The sequence below is a fragment of the Protopterus annectens genome, chromosome 7.part0, assembly GCF_019279795.1.
Source record: "Protopterus annectens isolate FY-2018-M chromosome 7.part0, PAN1.0, whole genome shotgun sequence".
Taxonomy (NCBI): Eukaryota; Metazoa; Chordata; order Ceratodontiformes; family Protopteridae; genus Protopterus; species Protopterus annectens.
This window is the reverse complement of record NC_056739.1, coordinates 394,129,135-394,149,714: the sequence shown is the minus strand read 5'-3', so window position 1 is coordinate 394,149,714 and position 20,580 is coordinate 394,129,135. Positions and strand designations below refer to the sequence as shown.

Sequence of the window (20,580 nt, the reverse complement as noted above, 5' to 3'; positions counted from 1 at the left end):
GCTATAATTCATACCACACCTTTTGGCCACCTAACCTGGACTGAAACACTAAAGGCAGAGGCGTGTCCATATTCATTAAGGATATCCACACCTCCAGGCTAGTTGCGCAACATAATGCATCTGAAATTATCCAAGTGCAACTAATACTGGGCAAGACTGCAATCCAGGTTGTAGCTTGTTACAGATCCACCACCATGCCCCAGGATTCCCACTCTTCATTTCTTAAGATACTGGAAAATATTAAGGTACAACCCAATACCTTAATTATGAGCGATTTCAACTACTCCACCATCAACTGGGAAAACTACTCATGTACCAACTGATTAGCTCAACATTTTCTGGAATTCATAAATTCCAATGCCTTGGATCAGCTTGTCCACACCCCCACCAGGAGCATCAATATCCTGGACCTGGTCATTACCAATATGGGTAACTGGTGTTCCACACCAGAGGTCAACACCTCGCTGGTCAGATCCGACCACAAGCTAATCAACCTAAACATCCATATCTCACCCCCACCCGCCATTAAGGAAACCGCCATCAAAAACTACTCCAAAGCCAACTTCATGCTTCTTAAGACAGAAGTGCCAAACTTCATGACACCCATGCAGACGGAAAATAGAGGTACGACTGCTGAATCTTACACAAATGCACTGTATAAGCACATACACGAGTGCATGCATCGTGCCATCACCAACAGAACCAAGACACTATCCTCCAAAAAAAGGAAGCCAATCTGGTGGTCCACTGCCATAAACAAACTCTACAACAGAAGGAAGAAGCTGTTAAAAAAAAGAGTAAAATCCCAAGACTGGAGGAACTCCCTGGTCAGCCTCAGCAAGAAGCTGAGATCCCTCATAAAATTCTCCAAAGTCAGTTATGAAAATAAAATTGCCACAGATTCCAAAGACAACTACAAAGCATTCTACAGCTATGTCAAGAATCTCAATGGCAACACTCAGATCTGCTCTGAGCTGCAGCACAATGGCACTAAATATACAGAATCAACTGATATTGCCAACATCCTGGCAGATAGGTTCAGTGCTAACTTTACCCCCCCTCTCACCCTCCAAAGGGCCCATCTTAATACTAAAAGAATGCAAAGCCCCTGTAATCACAGATGAACAAGTAAAGACTGCACTCTCCAAAGCCAAGAACACAGCATCCATGGGACCGGACAACATCCCAGGCTGCGTACTGTACGAACTACAGAACGAACTGGCACCCCACCTAAGTACAATGTGCAAACATAGCCTCACCTCAGGTTATGTGCCTACTGAATGGCACACAGCAACAGTTATCCCACACCACAAAAGTGGCACCACCATGGACCCAGGAAACTACTGCCCCATTAGCCTGACAAGCCTAGTCTGCAAGGCCATGGAATGTATCATCTTGGAGCTTATAAACAAAGACATAGGTAACCTCCAAACCCTGGACCACACTCAGTTTGGGTTTGTAAAAGGTAGATCATGTCTACTAAACCTGATTGACTTCTTTGAAGCAGTCACTAGAGCTGTAGACGAGGGCAAGGTAGTGCACACAGCTTATCTTGACCTTGGCAAGACTTTCAATACCATCCCCCAATTTGGAATTATAGATAAACTCACTAAACTGGGCATAAATTCCTACGGCATAAGATGGGTGGCCAACTGGCTTACTGACAGAACCCACACAGTAAAAGTAGCCGACTCCAAGTCTGACTTCAGACCAGTGATGAGTGGAGTACCACAGAGTTCGGTCCTGGGTCCTCTCCTGTTCGGAATCTACTTCTCTGAAGTGCAGGCTAACACAGAAGGTCTTTGGCTAACAAAGTTGCAGATGACTGCAAACTGGGAGCCATAATAGAATCACCTAATGATGTAGACATTCTACAAAAGGGCCTCACAGAGACAGATGCTTGGTGTCAAGTCATGGCCTCAAGCTCAATGCCCAGAAGTTTACTGTCATTCCCTTTGGGAAAAACTCTGTACCCATGAACTACCACATAGGCAGTAGCTCACTAAACACTGAAAGTGTGATAAAAGACCTCGGGACACAGGTGGACAGTAGTCTCTCCTTTGATAACCACATTGCCACAGTAGTCAGGAAATCCTTCTATGTGGCACACCTCATCACAAAGATCTAGCTGGAAGACTGATGTCTGTCAGTATCTTTATCCCAACCATAATACAATACCTTTTGCAAGAATACACCATTAAAATCTCTACTGTTATGGTGACAGTACTCTTGCATCATACAGGCACACACACACACACACACACACACACACACACACACACACACACACACACACACACACACACACACACACACACACACATTTATAGTTTCTATTATATATATGTACACATACTGTGGTTGACAAATCAACAAGGTCGACAGCAAGAATGTCGACCACAAAAGGTTGACAATACAGATGATGACATATTACCATGGAAGCACCAAGAAAGAACCTCACTGCATACAAATTTAAAAAAATAATAAATAACATTGTTTTTTTTGCACCGGGGAGGGGGGCAAGATCCCTGCACCCCCCACACCTTCTACTAATTACACATACTAACTCCAACATCACATAATCCTTGGGAAAAAGGAATATTCTCCTACCTATGGATTGTCGCTCTAGCGCACCTTTTGACCATCTGCTGTTGTTGACCAAATGTGGTGGATTAAACAGAAGTTAAGCACCTAACATTTTGACCAAATGCCAGACTCCCATAGATATATATATACATATATATGTGTCTGTACACATACAGACATATATCTAGACTGTATGTCAGAACATCTCATAAACTGAGAAACAAAGTTATTCCAATGTTCACTCAACAAGCTCTGCTGAGATATTACATGCTTCTTAATTTATCCGGATAAATTATTTTAATTTAAAAAAAATCATGCTGATGTTTTTTCTATGTTATATAACACAAAACATACACAGTAATTATATTTCCAAATTCAATTATCTGAAGAGCCCAAGTAGTACATTTTGTTATTTATCAACAGCAATTCATTACAGGAAATATGGGTAACAGATGCAACAGCTATACCTCAAGATATACAGCTACAACAGAAATATATTTTCAGTACATTTCATCTGAATACTCATTCAGGCTAACTAATTCAAAAAACGAAGACTGCATCTCAACATTTTCCCTCCACATGAACTCTCTGTTGAGTACAGTATATTAGCAATACTGTTATGTTGAATCATTCAGCATAGCAGAAATTACTTTTCATTTAGTGCGGAATTAGAGGAAGGCATGAGAAAAGCTTAACCCCTTGTTTTCTGGGTGCATCTCGTTTCTCCTCACTACTGCAGTGTTGTTCCTCCTATAAGGGTCTAACATCCACTGTGTAAATGGCAGCCATTCACCTCTGTATCACACTACCAATATTGATCATTATAATATGGCGCCCCTCCATTCTGAATCAGAAAGACAACATTGATTAAAACATTCCAATAGTTTTTTAGCAAAAACTGCATAAACTGCTACCTTTAATACAAAGTACAACAAAGGAAAAAATACATTAGTAAAAACTTCTTTATTAGAACGTACTCTTACTGCCTTGGCTAAAACTTTCACAAGAAGGTGAAAGTGTTATAGTATGGTTTAATAAAGAAACTTTAAAAAAAATTACACAGTTGAAAGGGAAGATATACCTGATGAATTCTTGAACAGGATTCACACTGATCCTTTTTCAGCCCTCACAGGGCCACATTGCTGGGTGTTAGAGCTTTTAAGTCTGTTCCTCAAAACAATGATGGATATTTGGTCATCCATACATAGCCACTGCCTGTAGTTTTATACACCAGACAGTCTGTAATGTGAAGCGCAAGCATTCTGTCTATATTTAAGTGGAGAATTGTTTCAAGTCCCTCAGACTGAACAAAGACATGATAAAAGTTGTGAAAAAGAGAGTAACAGAGAGAGGTGTACTGTGTACATGTGAGGAAAGAATTCACTAGGTGGAGAAATTCTTGCTTGGGATATAGGATTTGGGCAGGCAACATCATTAGTAGAAAAGTGAGTAAGTTGCAGCTTAGAAAGAAATACTGTGGTCTGAATTTGTGAACTGCATAAATTTCATCTAGTAATGTGACAGACTAGCCCTTTCTCAGTGGCCACATAGTGACAGTTATAGGTTTGAGTAATTTAACTGCAAAAAGTGCAACTACTTTATACCAAATAAAAAAAAAATTAATTTAATGCATGATGTTAAAATAAAATCTGTTTTCGCTACTTAACATGATGGAATATTGGGAATCATGACTAGGCCTAAAAAGGCCCTTGAGGTTGTTAGCCTAATAAACACCTATGAACCTATGAACAAGCAGCATAATTTGGGCAATTTAGTTAACAAATTATTTTCTTTCTCCCAGACAAGGCTTTTAATTCTTTTCATTACACTGCAGTGTGGGAAGTTGTGCTTAGACACTGTTAATGGTAAATTCTATAGTTAAGGCAGAAAAATGTAAACATAATACATGTACACATATCTGCAAAAAAAGAAAAAAAGAAATAAATGTACAGATATCTGTGTTGCAACTGAACAACAACAAACATATATACAATCATTTATACCAAACCTTGCAATAATGGTGACTGCAGATATTTTATTCTTAAAATCTTTTGGTGAGTAAATTTTCTGACACCTACCCTTAAAACAGGTACTTTTAGGTGTTATCCCATTTTTACTTCCCATCTGTAAAATTGCTTTGATATGTTCATCATGGTATTAGCATGGGACGAATGTGATATAATGATGCATTTGTGCACCAAACACAAATACCTGGGCAAACCCACAAGTGTTCTCAAAGTGACATACATACTTGCTTCCAGTTTGGTTTAGTAATACTAAAAGAATCACAGGCCTAAAGCAGATGCCCTATGCTGACCATCTAAAAAAAATCCAGCTATACTTTGTCACATATCGTCTATTCAGAGGCAATCTCTGCTTAACATACAAGGCCATGTCAAACACTGAGCTGTTGGACATGCTCCACTTAAAGAAATCCCAATCCCTCAGAGCCACACGCTCCAGGGATCTAAACCTTGTCATCACAATGAACAAAACATGCTGGGGGGATAGGTTCCTGACCCAGAGACTCCCCAGACTCTGGAATAGACTGCCCATACATGTCAAGCAGAGCACCTCATTGGCCCTCTTCAAAAGGAACCTTGGCAATTGGATAGGAGATAGGAAATTCACCCCAAGGATCACGTCAGTTGCCCTGCTAGACAGGGGTCCAGGTAAATAAATATTGTGGGAAGAAATAGCCAAAGAGTTGTTATGGCTAGGCTTGTATAGGCCCTAGGGCCGATAGCGTAGTACCAACCTATGAACCTATGAAACATTTTCTTGAATTATGTATTGCTTTAGCCATAGGGTTATAAATTGACTGTGATTTCTCATGCACTTTTAAGAGAAATCTGCCTAAACCCTAGGACATCGTGCAGTGAAGATGAAAGCAGATTTCATGTAATTTAAATGAAATATATAATGGATGGGTGGATTTTGATAATCCCTTTGTTAGCACTTATCCAGAAACATCAAAAATAGCTGCTTATTCTGATATTGTGGATGATCAACTATCCTTTACTCTGTAAACACTATTGGAAAAGTTCTAAAGAGAGACACAATAGCAGTGTAAATGTACAGGTGATTTGTCTTTAAGAACAAGTTATGATCTCCTCCCTCTTCTGTCAAACAATGGATTTATTGCCTTTTTCTTTTCACTGCATGCACATTCCTGCTTTTCTCATAAAATAAGTGAAAGACATGCAACGTTAATATACCAGCACTAATTATTGCCTTTGAGCAGTTTTGACAGCCATGTTTGACAGTATTTCTTTTTTTGTCATATACTGGGAAGTTTACTGCAATATACTGTCTGATATGCTTCTCTGTTTTACTAGATGCAAATGTCGGGTATTTTTTTTTCAGAAGTGACTTGGACCAGTGGTGGCAGAAGTCTTATCACAAACATTTCAAGATTACAAGTTTTTATACAGAATACATGAGAGATTACATTGTAGTGCAGAGAGCACCATGATTATGCTCCAATGTCCGTTAAAAGATAACCTAGTTCAACATTACTTGAGCACAAGAATCGATCTTAATACTTAGAAGGGTGTTAAACACCCTTTATGTGCTGCTAACATTATGTCACATATGAGCCACCAATAGCTGACAGTACTGGTCAACAAACAACAGTGACAGGACTTTAAGCAGCTACTTTTCAACTTTGTTTCTGTCTGCTGTCTTAGTTATGGTCAGTCAAAATGAAGTACTTCACTGACATACAGACTATGTAAATATCTCTTACAGTCTGACAGTGCTTGCAAAGTCCTTCACTGACAGAGAAAGTCAGCAGAAAACTTTCCATTTTTTCTATAATTAGTAGTACATGGAACTGCAAATAATTATGATAGGACCTCCAGCTGTAACTCTATATTATCTGTTCTCAACATGGATGCCAAGATTCACCTGTTCACCTTTCAAGCTTTGATCTTGAGGTGAATTTCTTAGGATTCATATCTTGCATACATTAGGTAATGGTCAGAGACCCAACCATAATCCTCTATGTAATATGTAGTACAGTAGATACATACAAACACATCTGCATATCTAAAACAGAGAGATAGATTCACAACTGAGGTATACATCGAAGAACGTATGAAGTCCAGATCAGTGTATGGTAGCAAGAATACATAAATATAAAGAACAGATTGCTACAAATAAAGAAAAACAGAAGTAAGAGCTGTGGACCCACTCAGATGATAATATAACCACAACAGACTTGGCTTTTTAATATTAAACAGTCTTGCTGTACTCTATACTGTTTGCACAGGTCTATATCACAATGTTGAACTAAAATAAGTTCAAACGTTGTAACATTGAACTCTAAAGTCCGAAACCCAACCATAACAAAAACACAGAACAAAGATTTTTTTCCCAGGGAAAAAAAATCGCTGTTCCATGACAAAAAAAAAAATTAAATCTTAAACTAAAGTGGGGGGCTTTGCTCCTCACACCCCACAACGTGGTGCCCCCACACCCACCTACTTAAATATACCAACTCAAAGATCGTGCCACAGTGGAGGAAATAGCAAAGCCCCGAAAATGGCCCACCGATTTTTTTTTCCCTGGGAAAAAAAATCGATGTGTGGTGGCTTTGCTATTTTTGAATTTCGGACTTTAGGGTTCGATATTACAATGTTCAAACTTATTTTAGTTTGACATTGTGATATAGACCCTGTTTGCACATAGAGTTCAGGATGACACTTTATTCTTATAACAGATACAACATTAGCCTTCTTTTTCTTCCAGACTACTGTATGAATCATATTTTTGTGACCTGTATGCTTTGTAGATACATTTATACAGTGCATGTTTTCTTGCCACATGCTTGTTTTAATGCTATGCTTTTTACAAATCACATCTCCTGTCTTAAATGTGTATGATTGCTGAAGTGCTTATGTCTATGTTTACATATAACAGCTTTCATCACTGGAAGCTTTATCCTTAGGCCTGCCCTGCAAATGGGCCTAGTTGTGTTGGATACTACAGGTCAGTAAAACAAACTATTAAGTGTTGCGAAACCTGTAGTGAGAAACATTTCTAAAATGAATATACTGTACTAGGTACATACCTACTGTATGTTAATTACAATTATGCCAAACCTACTGCATTATAATCAGGTTACTCACCATCCTGGGATGATAATCACCAGAGTTTGAAGACTATTAATGTATTAGTACACATACCCTGTTTCTTACAACTGGACTTAAAGCACCCAAGTCTGATTCTGAGCATTAACATGCTTTTCTCTATTGTGTTTCAAAGATCCTCTTTTTAGCAGGCCTTGCCATTATCATTGGACTCCGAAGGACCTTCACTTTCTTTTTTCAGAGACCAAAGTTGAAAGGAACCAGTTTTTTTCTTGGAGGAATTCTAGTGGTGCTGTTCCGGTGGCCTGTTATAGGCATGATCCTGGAAACTTATGGATTTGTCACACTCTTCAAGTATGTTTCTCCCTCTTCTCAAAAAATCATTGTTTTTTTTTTTTTCATACAGTAATAATCAAATCAAAAACATTTCATTAAAAATGTGATGGTCAGTCAGTTTACTTATATTTATGATTTGGAGCTGAACTTTTCAGTACAGTTGGAATTATATCTTGTGCCATGCTCTCCTGAAATTGAAATGACAAACTAATTCAACTTGCAAAGAAACTATTAATCTTCTAAGATTCAGTGTTACTATGCAACCTAACCATATTTGGAATTTTTCCAGAGCTAAGACATCATCATCATCATCATCATCATCATCATCAGGCCCATTTTTCCCCATTTTCTACATGCAGTCGGGGTGTGCTGTGTCAGCTGTTGCCATCTCTCTCAGTTCAGTGCCACTTGCTTACCTTTGAGAGTCATGCCTGATTGTCTCATGGCTTCTCTCACTTAATCTAGCCCATCTCTTTGCTGGATGTCCTTATTTTCTCTTACCTTCTTCCTATCTCTCCCAAATCTTCTTCACCAAATTGTGTTCTACTTTCCTGCACATAGGTCCAAACCACCGTAATCTGTTCTCTTTGACCTTCTCTGCAACTAGAGCTACTTGGACGTCTGCTCTGAAGTCTTCATGTCTTCATTTGTCCTGCAGTGTCCATCCTATTACCAGTCTCAGGCACTGCATTTGCATCACCTCTAGTTCCCCAAATGTTCTGCCTTCACTGTACAGTATAAATGTGCAGGTCACACCACTGTTTTGTAGGCTTTACTCGGCATTCTTCTTTTGGCACTTTGTGCCGGCTGGCTGCAGCACCTCTGATTTTACTTCTGACCTCATTCAGATCTCCATTCTCTTCAACCTCCCCTCCCATATACTTGAAGCTGTTTATTTGTCCCTTCTTATTTTTCCTCTTGTTGTGATTTCCTCCATCTGCTGTCACAACAACTGTAGTCAGTTTTTTCCTATATACCTTCAGTTTTGCATACTGGTCCCATATAATTTGCTATTCTGAGGCTGTAATATTACCATCTGCATACAGCAGCTTTGCTGGTATGTCCATTCCAACCTGTTTACTAATCTAGTCGATTATTAGCATAAACAGTAGTGGGCTCAGAGCTGAACCCTAATGAGCCACCACTTCCACTGGAAACAAGAGTTTGAATACTGTTTGTAAGTGTGTCATCAGATCCTTATACATAGGCTGCACTAATTATACCAATATTTTTGGAGCTTCAAACCATCAAAGGACTGGCCAAATCAGCTTTAATGGGACCTTGTCATTTGCTTTCTCCAAATCTAGGAAAGCCCAGATGAACTCTATGTTTATCCCTAGCTTCTTCTCTACTGTCACACTGCAAACATCAGACAGATTGTTTTGCATCCTGATCTGGACCCAAACTGCTCATCTCCCATCTTAATTTCTACTAATCTGCATATTCATTTTATCAATCACCCACTCTACCACATTCATGCAGTGTGATAGTAGTCTGATACCTTTATGCTGCCCACAGTCATGAATATCCCCTTAGTTTTTGTACACTGGCAACAGGATGCTTATTTACCAGTCATCCAGGATTCACCTTTCTCTCCATTTTGTTATGAGTATCCTCAGGAGGCATTTCTCCCTTAATTTACCCAACATCTAGATCATATCTCCTGTGACCTCATCTGAGCTGGCTTGTTTCTTTGACTTTATTTCTTACTTTTGCTAAAGTGGACTCTTCTTCCACTTTTATTGCAGGCTGTGCACTGGGCAATGCAGCTTCTGTGGGATTTTCTTCATTCAGAAGCTGCTGAAAGTGCACCTTCCATCTGCCTTTGATGTCTCGTGGCCTGGAAAGCTGGTTGTTGTTAGCATCCATTATGAATGGTGCCTGATGACTGTCTTCTTTATCTTTCTGTCTTTGCCTTGCATTATGACTGAGTTTCTTTGTGCCATCTGCCGAGTCCCTTCCAGAAGCTGGTAGAGGCCTGTGATGCCTTATTCTTTGCTATGGCAGCTGCTCTCTTACCCTCTTCGCTAGGCAACCAGCATTCCTTCTTATCCTGATCCATCTTTTCTATCTCCCACCTTTTTCCTGCCTTCTTTCTTTCTTTTGTTGGTGATGGCTTTCTGCACTTCTGCATTCTATCAAAAGCTTTCCTAATGCACCATATTTCAATAACTGGCTCAGCACATATCTGTTTTATAGTCTTCATACATGTGGTTTTGAGATACTGCCATTCTTTTATTTCCACTTCTTTCTGAGGTGCTAGAGCCACAAGTATTTCCTTGAATCTTGTGTTTTTGCTCCACTTAACTTCCAGGTCTACAGCTTTGTCTCTATTGACCTTGAGCCTTCTCTAACCACTGTTTGTATCTGATTTTGGCCACCAGTGGTTTATGCTGTGTGCTGACTTGTTGGGGATGACTTTGCATTTTCTAATTCTACCACAATACCCTTTCCTTTCTATGAAAAAGTCTACTTGAGATACATGTTGGCCACTCTTGTATATGATCTTGTGACTCTCTGTCTTTTGCTAAAACTTGCTTAGGCCAGCATCAAGCCATTTGCCATACAGAGGTCTAGAAAAGCCTCTATTCCTATTGGCCCATCCATGTGAATCCAGACAGCATTCATATGTCTAGCTGTCCTAAAAAGAACATTGACTTCCCTCATTATCAAGGCCAACTCATGTTGTCCTGTATATGTATAGTAGGTCCTGCAAATTCTGCCTAAATGCACTCTTTTCCTCACCATCACAACCCTGCTGTGGACATGAGCTGAGATTATGAATGCCAACATCCTTTTACACTGGGGCCTGCTTGTCATGAATCTGTCCCTAATTCAAGCTGACAACCCTCATTATCTTCAGAAGACTCATTCTCACCACAATTCCCCCTCCATTTATATTCTGTCATTCCTGAAATAGTAATCTCTGGACCCTAACCAAGTGGTTTTGCTGCACTGTCCTTCCACCTTGTCTCCTGGATACACAGATTGTCCAATCTCCTCCTTACCATCAAGTAGTCCACTTCCAAGCTACACCCAGTCAATCAGCCTATATTCCGTGTTGCAATCTTTAGATCACTTTTGGCAGGTTGATTGTTTTTAATTCAGCTTTTGCTCAGCAGTGTTATTCCGGGCAACCCAGGCTGAGCCACTGACCACCAGCTGGCAAGTAGCTTATTGACCCAGGGCTGATGGGCTTTACTGTGGACACACACTAGTCAATAGAGCCACATAGACCCCTTTGAATTATAACTTAACTTTACATGTCTTAATATGGTGGTCAGTCTTCTGTTTTGTTGAAGATTACATTATTGTATAGGGATTTAGATTAGCAAACTTTGTAGATAAAGTTCTAACTTATAGTCTGTATGCAACATTTGAAACAATAGTTTAAGTGAAAAAGCAGCCTTATTTCTTCTTACTTTCCTTGTTTCCAAGTCCGGACGTTGTTAGAATATGGTGTCCATAACTGTTATATTTATTTGCAAACTGTCTGTGGTACTGAAACAGTTAAGGTTCATACTAAATATATTTACACATATGTGTTTCACACTGTCTTGTATTTGTTAGACTTTAAGTTGTAACTTCACCCTCAGCTGAATCACCTTACTAATGTAAGATGACCTTAACCCTGCCTGTGCCCCTAACCTCAACCCTACACCTTAGGAAACAGCACTTACATAATATTACTGCTACAAAAGACATTCAGAGACTCAAACAACTACAGCTATACTCCATCTCATATTGCCTACTTAAGAGACGATCTCTGCTTGGCATACAAAGCCGTCGGACCCAGTGTTACTAGACATGCTTCATCTGAATAAGACTCAATACCTCCACACCACATGGTCCAAGGACCTCAACCTCATCACCAGAATAAACAGAACCTGCTGGAGGGACAGGTTCCTAACCCAGAGACTATCCATACTCAGAGCACCTCACTGGCCCTCTTCAAGAACAATCTTGATGAGTGGATGGGTAACAGGAAATTCGCTCCGGAGATCATTTCAACAGCCTTGATTGATAGGGGTACAGGGAACTAACCTCCAGCAACAGGACATCTGGGTATGTTCTTTGACTAGGCTTGTGTTGGCTGCAGGGTCATTAGCCTAGTACTCACCTATGAACCTATGAATATCCTACAATACAGCATACACACATAAAACTAAATCTATTGTCTTCCCTAGCACTTACGCTAACCCTAACCCAAACACCTGCATACGCATTCCCATCCCTAATGCCAAAACTTTTGGTATATCTGAAAGTTGTCATTAAAACCCCAAGCCATGCTTACTGTAACCACAAACACTCAATTTTCCTCCTTTCGACATTCAGCACCTGATGAAGGGTGCATCGGTGGAATTCCCAAGTGCCTCCCAATGTTACTGAACTGACTGACAAAATAAGCATGTGCCCACAAATCATATACATTCCAATGAGACTCCATTTCTATTCCCAACATTAGTTATCCCTGAGGGGTCCATCCATGACATCCCCACTGTATTTGTGATAATGCACAGAGTACGCTTGATACACCCTTTTAAAATTCTACATTAGGAATTAATGAACCACTGTAGGCAGTTTTTCTAAGTGATTTTTCAAAATGAGGACCTTCTAGTTCCTTACTCTCTGCTAAAAGTTCTGCATGCTTCTAGAAAAAGGCTTGTGGAAATACTGTGAATTTGTTTACAGATAGCAGACTGCTGTTCATTTTTATTTCTTCACTTCTGTCCTCAGTACTTTGAAATGTTCTACCTTGACAGGTAAAGCAGTTCCCAGACCAAGTTACCAGACCCAGTCACCATGTAAGAGAGAAAATAAACTGGTTTCTTTAAAATGGCACATATTTTGTCTAATCTGGTTAAGGACAGCTGTTTTTTTATTTTATTATATTTATTTTGGGGGCATCACTGACAGCTGCCAATAGCTACTCCTGGTGCCGTTTCTCAGCCTCTGGTTCCCTGAAGCCAACTACCCCTCCAGATGTGATCAGGTACTTGTGACAGTCAGGAGACTAAGGCATCACAATGCTGTGTCATACTGCTGCGGATAAGGGAAATCTTTTGTTCATGCCCCATGCCTAAGTCTGCCCCCTTGCACAAGACAGACAATGATGCAACCAGAGCATCCCATGGATGTCTGCCAGTCCATGCCTAATCTACTATGGTGACTATAATCAGTTCCGTATTCACTAATCAGAAATCACAGCACAAACTAAAGAGCCACCTCTCCCCAGGATATGCAAGCTGTCAAAATGCTGTTTTTCTTATCCCCTCCCCCCTTCCTGAGTCCTCAAGAGCCAGGTCTACAAAATTAATTTAGGTGGTTCATTTGTGTAAAAGAAGTAGTATCTTTTGATAACAGTTTATAATGATTTTCCTTTTTTACTTTAAAATTCTGCAATATTAACAGATGAAAATAATATTTGATTTTCCTCCTACAGGAGCTTTTTCCCTACTGTCTTTGGATTTCTTGGTACAATAAGCAATATTCCGGGACTCAGCAAAGTAAGTTTACCAGATCAAGTTAACATATATTAGTCACTTTCTGAAACAATTTGGCACAAAATGATTACTGGCGAAGCTTGATTTTTTTAATTTCACAATTTAGTATTTTTTTTTTCTTTCTAACCAAACTCACAAATTGATTTCATAGTTTGTAATGAGTAATGACTTACATACATCTGCAAGGTGACAAGGGTAAGCAAACAACTTAAGTTTTATAGAAGAGAAGCTTTGTACTTACATTGTGGTTTCCCTACTATATCTTTGTATATGTTAATTTTGAATGCATAGTTTTCATAGGTTCATAGGTAGGTACTAGGCTATCTGCCCGAAGGCATTTATAAGCCTAGCCAGAATGTGTTGGCTTTCGCCGCCCCCATAGATTAGTTCCCTGTGCCTCTGTCCAGCAGAGCCACTGAAGTGACCCCTGGGGTAAACTTTTTGTTTTCAAAGGAAACTCTTTGTCAAGCTACTATTTGCAGAACAACACGCAGATCACTAAAGCGCTCAATTTTAATAAGAAGCTTTCGGGTTATCCACCCTTCATCAGCATATGCTGATGAAGGATGGATAACCCGAAAGCTTCTTATTAAAATTGAGCGTAAACTTTTTGTTTCCCATCCACTTGCCAAGATTTCTCTTGAAGAGTGTTAGCAAGGAGTTCTGCCTAATGTAGATTGGAATCTTGTTCCAAAGCATGGGAAGTCTCTGGGACAGGAATCTATCTCTCCAGCACGTCCTATTTATTGTTGTGGCGAGGTTTAGATCCCTAGAGCGTGTGGCTCGAGGGATAAGGTTTTCTTTAGGTGGAGCATGTCCATCAATTCTGGGTTGAACATGGCCTTGTATGTCAGGCAGAGATCACCTCTGAATAGGCGGCATGCAACCGAGTACAGCTGGAGTTTCATCAGTCGAGCTGCATAGGGCATCTGTTTGAGGCCAGTGATCCTCTTGTTGAGGTACTTCTGTGGTCTTTCCAGCTGTTGTAGGTGTCTTGTAAGGTACATCCCAAATGGGGCGTTGTACTATATGATTGGTCTGATGAGTGATGAGTAGAGGGGCACAATGACCTCTTTTGATCTGGATGCAAACCCTTTTGTGATTAAGTGGGCCACATAGAAGGATTTTCTAACCACTTTGGCAATGTGATTATCAAAGGAGAGATTACTATCTACTTGGGTCCCCAGATCCCTTATTACATTTTCCGTATTTAGGGGGCTACCACCTATGTGGTAGTTTGTGTGTACTTTGTTTTTTCCAAAGTGGATGACTATGCACTTTTTGGCATTTTTCTTGAGACCATGATTTTGACACCAGGTATCCGTTTCAGTGAGACCCTTTTGGAGGATGTCTGTGTCAGTCAGAGAGTGAATTATAGCCCTCTGTAACTGTGTCAGTTGTGGAATCTTTCAAGTTTTTGGGATCTATAATCTCCCAGGTCTTGAAGTGGGAGACCAGTGTAGGGTCCATCATAAAAAAGGCACACCAGCGCATGTACTTTCTGCGACAGCTGAGGAAGTTCAGCCTCACACAGGAACTGTTGATTTAGCTCTATATAGTAGTCATTGAGTCTGTTCTCAGCTCATCCATAACAGTGTGGTTTGGATCTCTGTCTAATCATGACAAAAATAGGATACATCGAACAGTGAGGTCTGACGAAAATAATACTGGTGCTAGTTTGCTCTCCTTACAGGACCTGTACTACTCCAGAGTCATGAAAAGGACAGGAAAAATCATCACCGACCCTTCACATCCAGGCCGCCATCTTTTTGAACTATTACCATTGGTCAGGCGTTATAGATCAATATGCACCAAAACAAGCAGATAAGAATATTTTTTTTTCCGCAGGCCATCAAGTTCATAAATGGTTAACTCAGCTTATTAGTTTGGGATATTTTTTTTCCCAAGCCTCCAAAGATTCTGTAGTATTGTTTACATATTGTTAATACTGGTTTCTTTCTGAATTTACTTCAGTATTTTGCACCTTGTATGTGTGACAAACCGAAATGCTGCCAGCACAGCTAGATGGAATTTTGTAAATAATCATATGTCATTTGTGAATATTAATATGATGCATACGCTTGTCTTACAAATGTAAGAAAACAAATGTAAGAGAACTATATGTTATGTGTATATTAAACTACTGGTACAGAAGTGTGTGTTGAACTGTATGTTATGTACTGAGCTTCAAGAATGTAACCAAAGTGTATCCTACTGGAAAAGTTAATTTGCAAACTCTAAGAAAATAAGTGAACTGTTTTATGATTGTGTTTATCTCTCAGTTTCACTGAAGGAAACAGGATGTCTACAGCTAGAGGTTTATTTTTATTGTCTTGAAACAGAAATAATTACTAGGTTTAAAATGTATAAGTGTTTTAACTGTTTTACGACTTCCAGTTCTAGCCAAACTTCTGAGAGATATGTACTTCTCACACAGAGATGCTAAAAATTCTGTTGATATCTGTTAGCCTGGGAACTGAAGGCAGGTGAGAAATAGTGATGCCATCTAGCCTGAGCAGCCAAATGGTCTGGATTATGCACTTGCATGACCTAGTTGACAACTTATCTTACTATAAAGTAAAAAATTCCAAATGATGCATCTAGTGTGGAAATACAGTGGTCTAAACATTGTCAGGCATTGTGGATTCAGTCTTTCATGATGCCATGGCAAGTGTTTCCAGTTTCAAGAAATTTTTCAGGCAGGCACTATAACATTTGGAACTATATATATATATATATATATATATATATATATATATATATATATATATATATATATATATATATATCTCGTAAAAGAGTGGCATACATAGCTTGAAGGGTCAGTCACTTAAATTTACTTCAGAAAGTTATGCCTGCAGTTTAAGAGAAAATAGCTGAATACGTTATGCACTACCCTCATGCCATACTTTCATTTTACCTATTACTAATAAGAAATGCAATAATGCTAATGAAGATTAAGTCCACATGTGCTCATCTGCACTGAATTAATAGCAAATTTATTAAAGCAAAGGGGTGGAATAGACCAATTGCATGAACTAAGGCAGAGTAAGTAATCATGCAGGTGCTACATTATACAGGTATGTCTGTGCAGTAATCATGTAGGTGCAACATTATACAGGTATGTCTGTGCAGTAATCATGCAGGTACTACATCACACAGGTATGTCTGTGCAGTAATCGTACAGGTGCTACATTATACAGATATACTTGTGCAGTAATCATGCAGGTGCTACATTATACAGATATGTCTGTGCCATCACATACCCATACCTGATTGAATCAGGTGTTCTTAAAAAAGATTAGCCTAACACCTAATTTCTCCATTTTACATTTTTTGATATTTTGAGGGATTACAATGATACAAAATGCATTATACAAGTTAGGAACAAAACCCTATATGCTTGTTAAAAGCAAGCTGTTGTACTTTTATATTATAGGTGTGTGTGTGTGTATATGTGTGTGTGTGTGTGTGTGTGTGTGTGTGTGTGTGTGTGTGTGTACACACACACACACACACACACACATCTATCTAGGGAGAGACAAAGAGTGATACAAATACATATCAGACGTCTGGTAGAGGACCAATATTGTATTGTAAAGATTTGTGATGAGTTATCAAGAGTCAGGAAATACATTTCTTACTGCCACACTACAAATTATTATATATATCTAACAGCAGTCTCTGACGCCTTGGTGTTCCATTTAGCTTTTCTGCGTATGTTATGTTTCTGCACTGTTTAATAAATTTGCAGTTCTGAACTTGTGCATTAGCACAATTCATATCATTATAATTTTTCATGACTAGATGTCACTGACAAGGATATTAGGTCAAGATGACTTTTTTTCTATTTTTTTGTGTACTTTTTATTGGCTGGGGTTTTACATTGAGGGGGTTCATTGTTTTACTTTCATCTGAGGTTTGTAGCTGCCAATAAGTAAGGGCTAGGTTAGGGAGTCAGAGTCTATACTTTTTTATTGAACAGGTAATAGATTTTTTTCTATGTTTATGGATGCATCCATGTGAGTGAAGGTTTGTAGTAGGTTCCGATGAATTATGGGAAACATGGACTTTCATTAAGCCTGAAGTAATAATGCATCAATGAAACTATATGGTCACTGGTATGTCTCATTGGTTCCCATTCAGAAGCCTGAAACATCATAAGCCTGAAAATCAAAATCCTGAAACCAAAAGCCTGAAAATTCAGAATCCTGAAAACTCAAAATCCTGAAAGCCCAAAATCCTGAAAGCCCAAAATCCTGAAACTCAAAATCCTGAAAACACAAAATAGACATACTGATGTCATTGTGGCTTTGCTATTGTTAGCCCTGTGGTGTTAGGTCATGCGTTGGGGTCAGGTAAGTGTGCAGTTGGTTTTATGTTAGGGTTAGGGGCGGTTTAAGTGAGTTAGGGTTAGAGGCAGGTTAGGCATGTATGCAATAGTGACAAATATTGGGGTTAGAGGCGGTTTAAGTGAGTTAGGGTTAGGGCGCGGCTCAGGTGAGTGTGCGATAGTGACAGACCTTAGGGTTAGGGTTAGGGTCAGGGTCAGTTGGTAGATATTAGTGTCTTTATAGTGACATATTAGCATTATTTGTGTTTTCAGGATTTTGAGTTTCAGGATTTTGGGCTTTCAGGATTTTGAGTTTTCAGGATTCTGAATTTTCAGGCTTTTGGTTTCAGGATTTTGATTTTCAGGCTTATGATGTTTCAGGCTTCTGAATGGGAACCGTCTCATTACATGTTCATAGCATTGTGAAGTGTACATTAAAAAGGTGGTGACTCATCTTGATGATTAATGATGGCGCTCTTATGATTACATCATCATGGAATTAGCATATATAATTTAAGTAGGTGATGGGGACATAGGCATCACTAGCCAACTTATTTCTGTTTTTTTATGGTTTATGTTTTTTGATGTAATATGATGCTTAGTAGTCCAGTTTTACACCAGTTTTTATTCAGCAGGTTTAGTTTTGATAGGCTGATTTCTGATTACTTGAGGTTCTATTGGTTGCTATGAATCCAGTTTAAAAATATAACCAAACATTTAGTCAACACAGAACTTCTTTATTTGAATCAATGCACAGAAAGGGCTTTTAGCTTCACAAAGGCTTCATCAAGCTATGTATAACCTAGGAAAAGATCACATTGAATACAATAAAGTCCAGTACAAAGTTAAATCTATTTAAGATAGCCAGTCCTATAGTAAACACTATCTATGCTTTAACAAATGCCACTTTAATGCAGATTTTAAAGAATGATACCACTAGACCTATAGAACTGCATAACATTTAATTTGAGTTGCCACAAATATTCCTTATTCTGCAGAGTGATCTCAGAGTTAGCAGTGTGTTGTTCAGCTGAATTTCCCAGTGTTATTTTTGGTGTTTTATTTTCATGATTTTGCTTTTATTTCTATTTATAGTTATGTCATCTAGCTACCTGCAAGCAGATTAGTCCTAAAGAGTCATATGGAAAGTGTGTGTGTGTGTGTGTGTTTGTGTTTATACAGACATACTCATCTATATGACTTAGACAAGAGAAAGTACTTTTTTCACGGAAAAGGATTGGTGGATACAGTGGATGAATTGCTGGACATGAAGTAGAGGCCAAGGAAGTAGGAGCTTTAAAAAAAGCCTTAAATTCACAGAGATCGTTTTTTTTTTTTGGGGGGGGGGACTCTGTTCACCTTAAAAGTATTGATATGAAACTGCACCAAAGACATTTTCTCTGTTTACATAAAACAAAAACAAAACAAAAAAATATAGAAAAAGAAAGCAATAAATTAAAAATAAGCATTTTTCAGGGGGCTTTTGCATTCATGAAACTTCCTTGTTAATCCATAGTTGCACAAAAGTTGGAATAAGGGAGAAACTCCTTATATGAAGCACAAAAATTTTATTAAATGTAATGTCATAAAGGATATAGATAAAAAAGGAGTGATTAATAAAAACCTACCATTACACAAGCTTATTAAAAATCTAAAGGTAACCATTTGAAATGTCGGGACTCACTGGTGTAAGTCCTGAAAAATGGAGATTAAATGTTTGAAAAAACGAATTTACATATACGAAAACCAAGACGGCTGTTTCCCAGAATGTTCACTTTTCTCTGAGGTATGGTACTCTCTGAATTGCTATATATAAGATCAGGGGGTATAGGAAATGTTCCCCTACATTGGGGGGGTGTCTACATGTGGCTTGAACCCCCTGTTAAAAAGAAGCGCAAAGGAGAAGAGTGATGTTAGAGATTCCTGCTTCACTTGTGTTTTTAATCTTTTTTTTTTCTGTCTGTTGGTACTCAGTATTACAAGTGCCAACATTTCAATAGGGAGCCCATCTAAAACATACAAATTGATCAATACAAGAAAATACTGCTCTAGCAATAGCATATACATACAAACTACACACAAATAAATAATTCCATATCATAAAGATCACACTTTAGATCAGCACATACCTTTATACCATCTAATAAAATCCAACTAAAATCATTTTTGACCTCCTAAAACTGTCAAATTGACCTATCTGAGTCTATCATACCACAATGCAGGACACCTCATGCTAGAGCAGTTTAACAGGAATTATGGCTAGACTCGCTACAGTGGTCACAGAATAGCCAGGCTCTAAGCCTCCTTCTGGCAGCTTCCAGCTCCCATAACATGTAAGACTTTGAACATGGTAGTTTTCTCCTAGCTTTGTAACCACAGCTGCTGTTGAGACAACATAGCAGTGCTTCATCCTTGGAGCCAGCACAATCAGTCAATGTTTACACAGAACTGTGGGAGGCAGCATGCATTCTTAGCTGATGCTAACGTGAAATGTACATTTTCTATATGTGAACAAGAATTGTGCCTTTGCCTTTGTCCAGTACTAGATTTGCTTTAGGACTATGCACTTTTGGCATTTTGGAGCAGTAAGTAGTAATTTGTCTTATATTACTGCATAACTAGTTGGTATAAGGAAGAAGATCAAAGTAGGGTGAGGTAAATTACAAGATATTTGAAGGCAGGTGCTTTAAGGATAATTCACTGGGCCCAAGCATACTCGAGTAAATCC

General features: G+C 38.8%; 1 protein-coding gene across 2 annotated transcripts in view; it reads left to right on the top strand.

The window, feature by feature from the left end:
- The window catches only part of GOLT1A (golgi transport 1A), a 53,185-nt gene that overhangs the window by 21,940 nt on the left and 10,665 nt on the right, over positions 1-20,580 (top strand). The window contains exons 3-4 of one of the 2 annotated variants that reach the window (XM_044076076.1): positions 7,855-8,033; positions 13,459-13,522. In XM_044076076.1, the coding sequence (XP_043932011.1) occupies positions 7,855-8,033; positions 13,459-13,522 (243 nt within the window). The remainder of the gene's footprint in view (positions 1-7,854; positions 8,034-13,458; positions 13,523-20,580) is intronic. The other variant, XM_044076074.1, reaches the window with a different exon arrangement.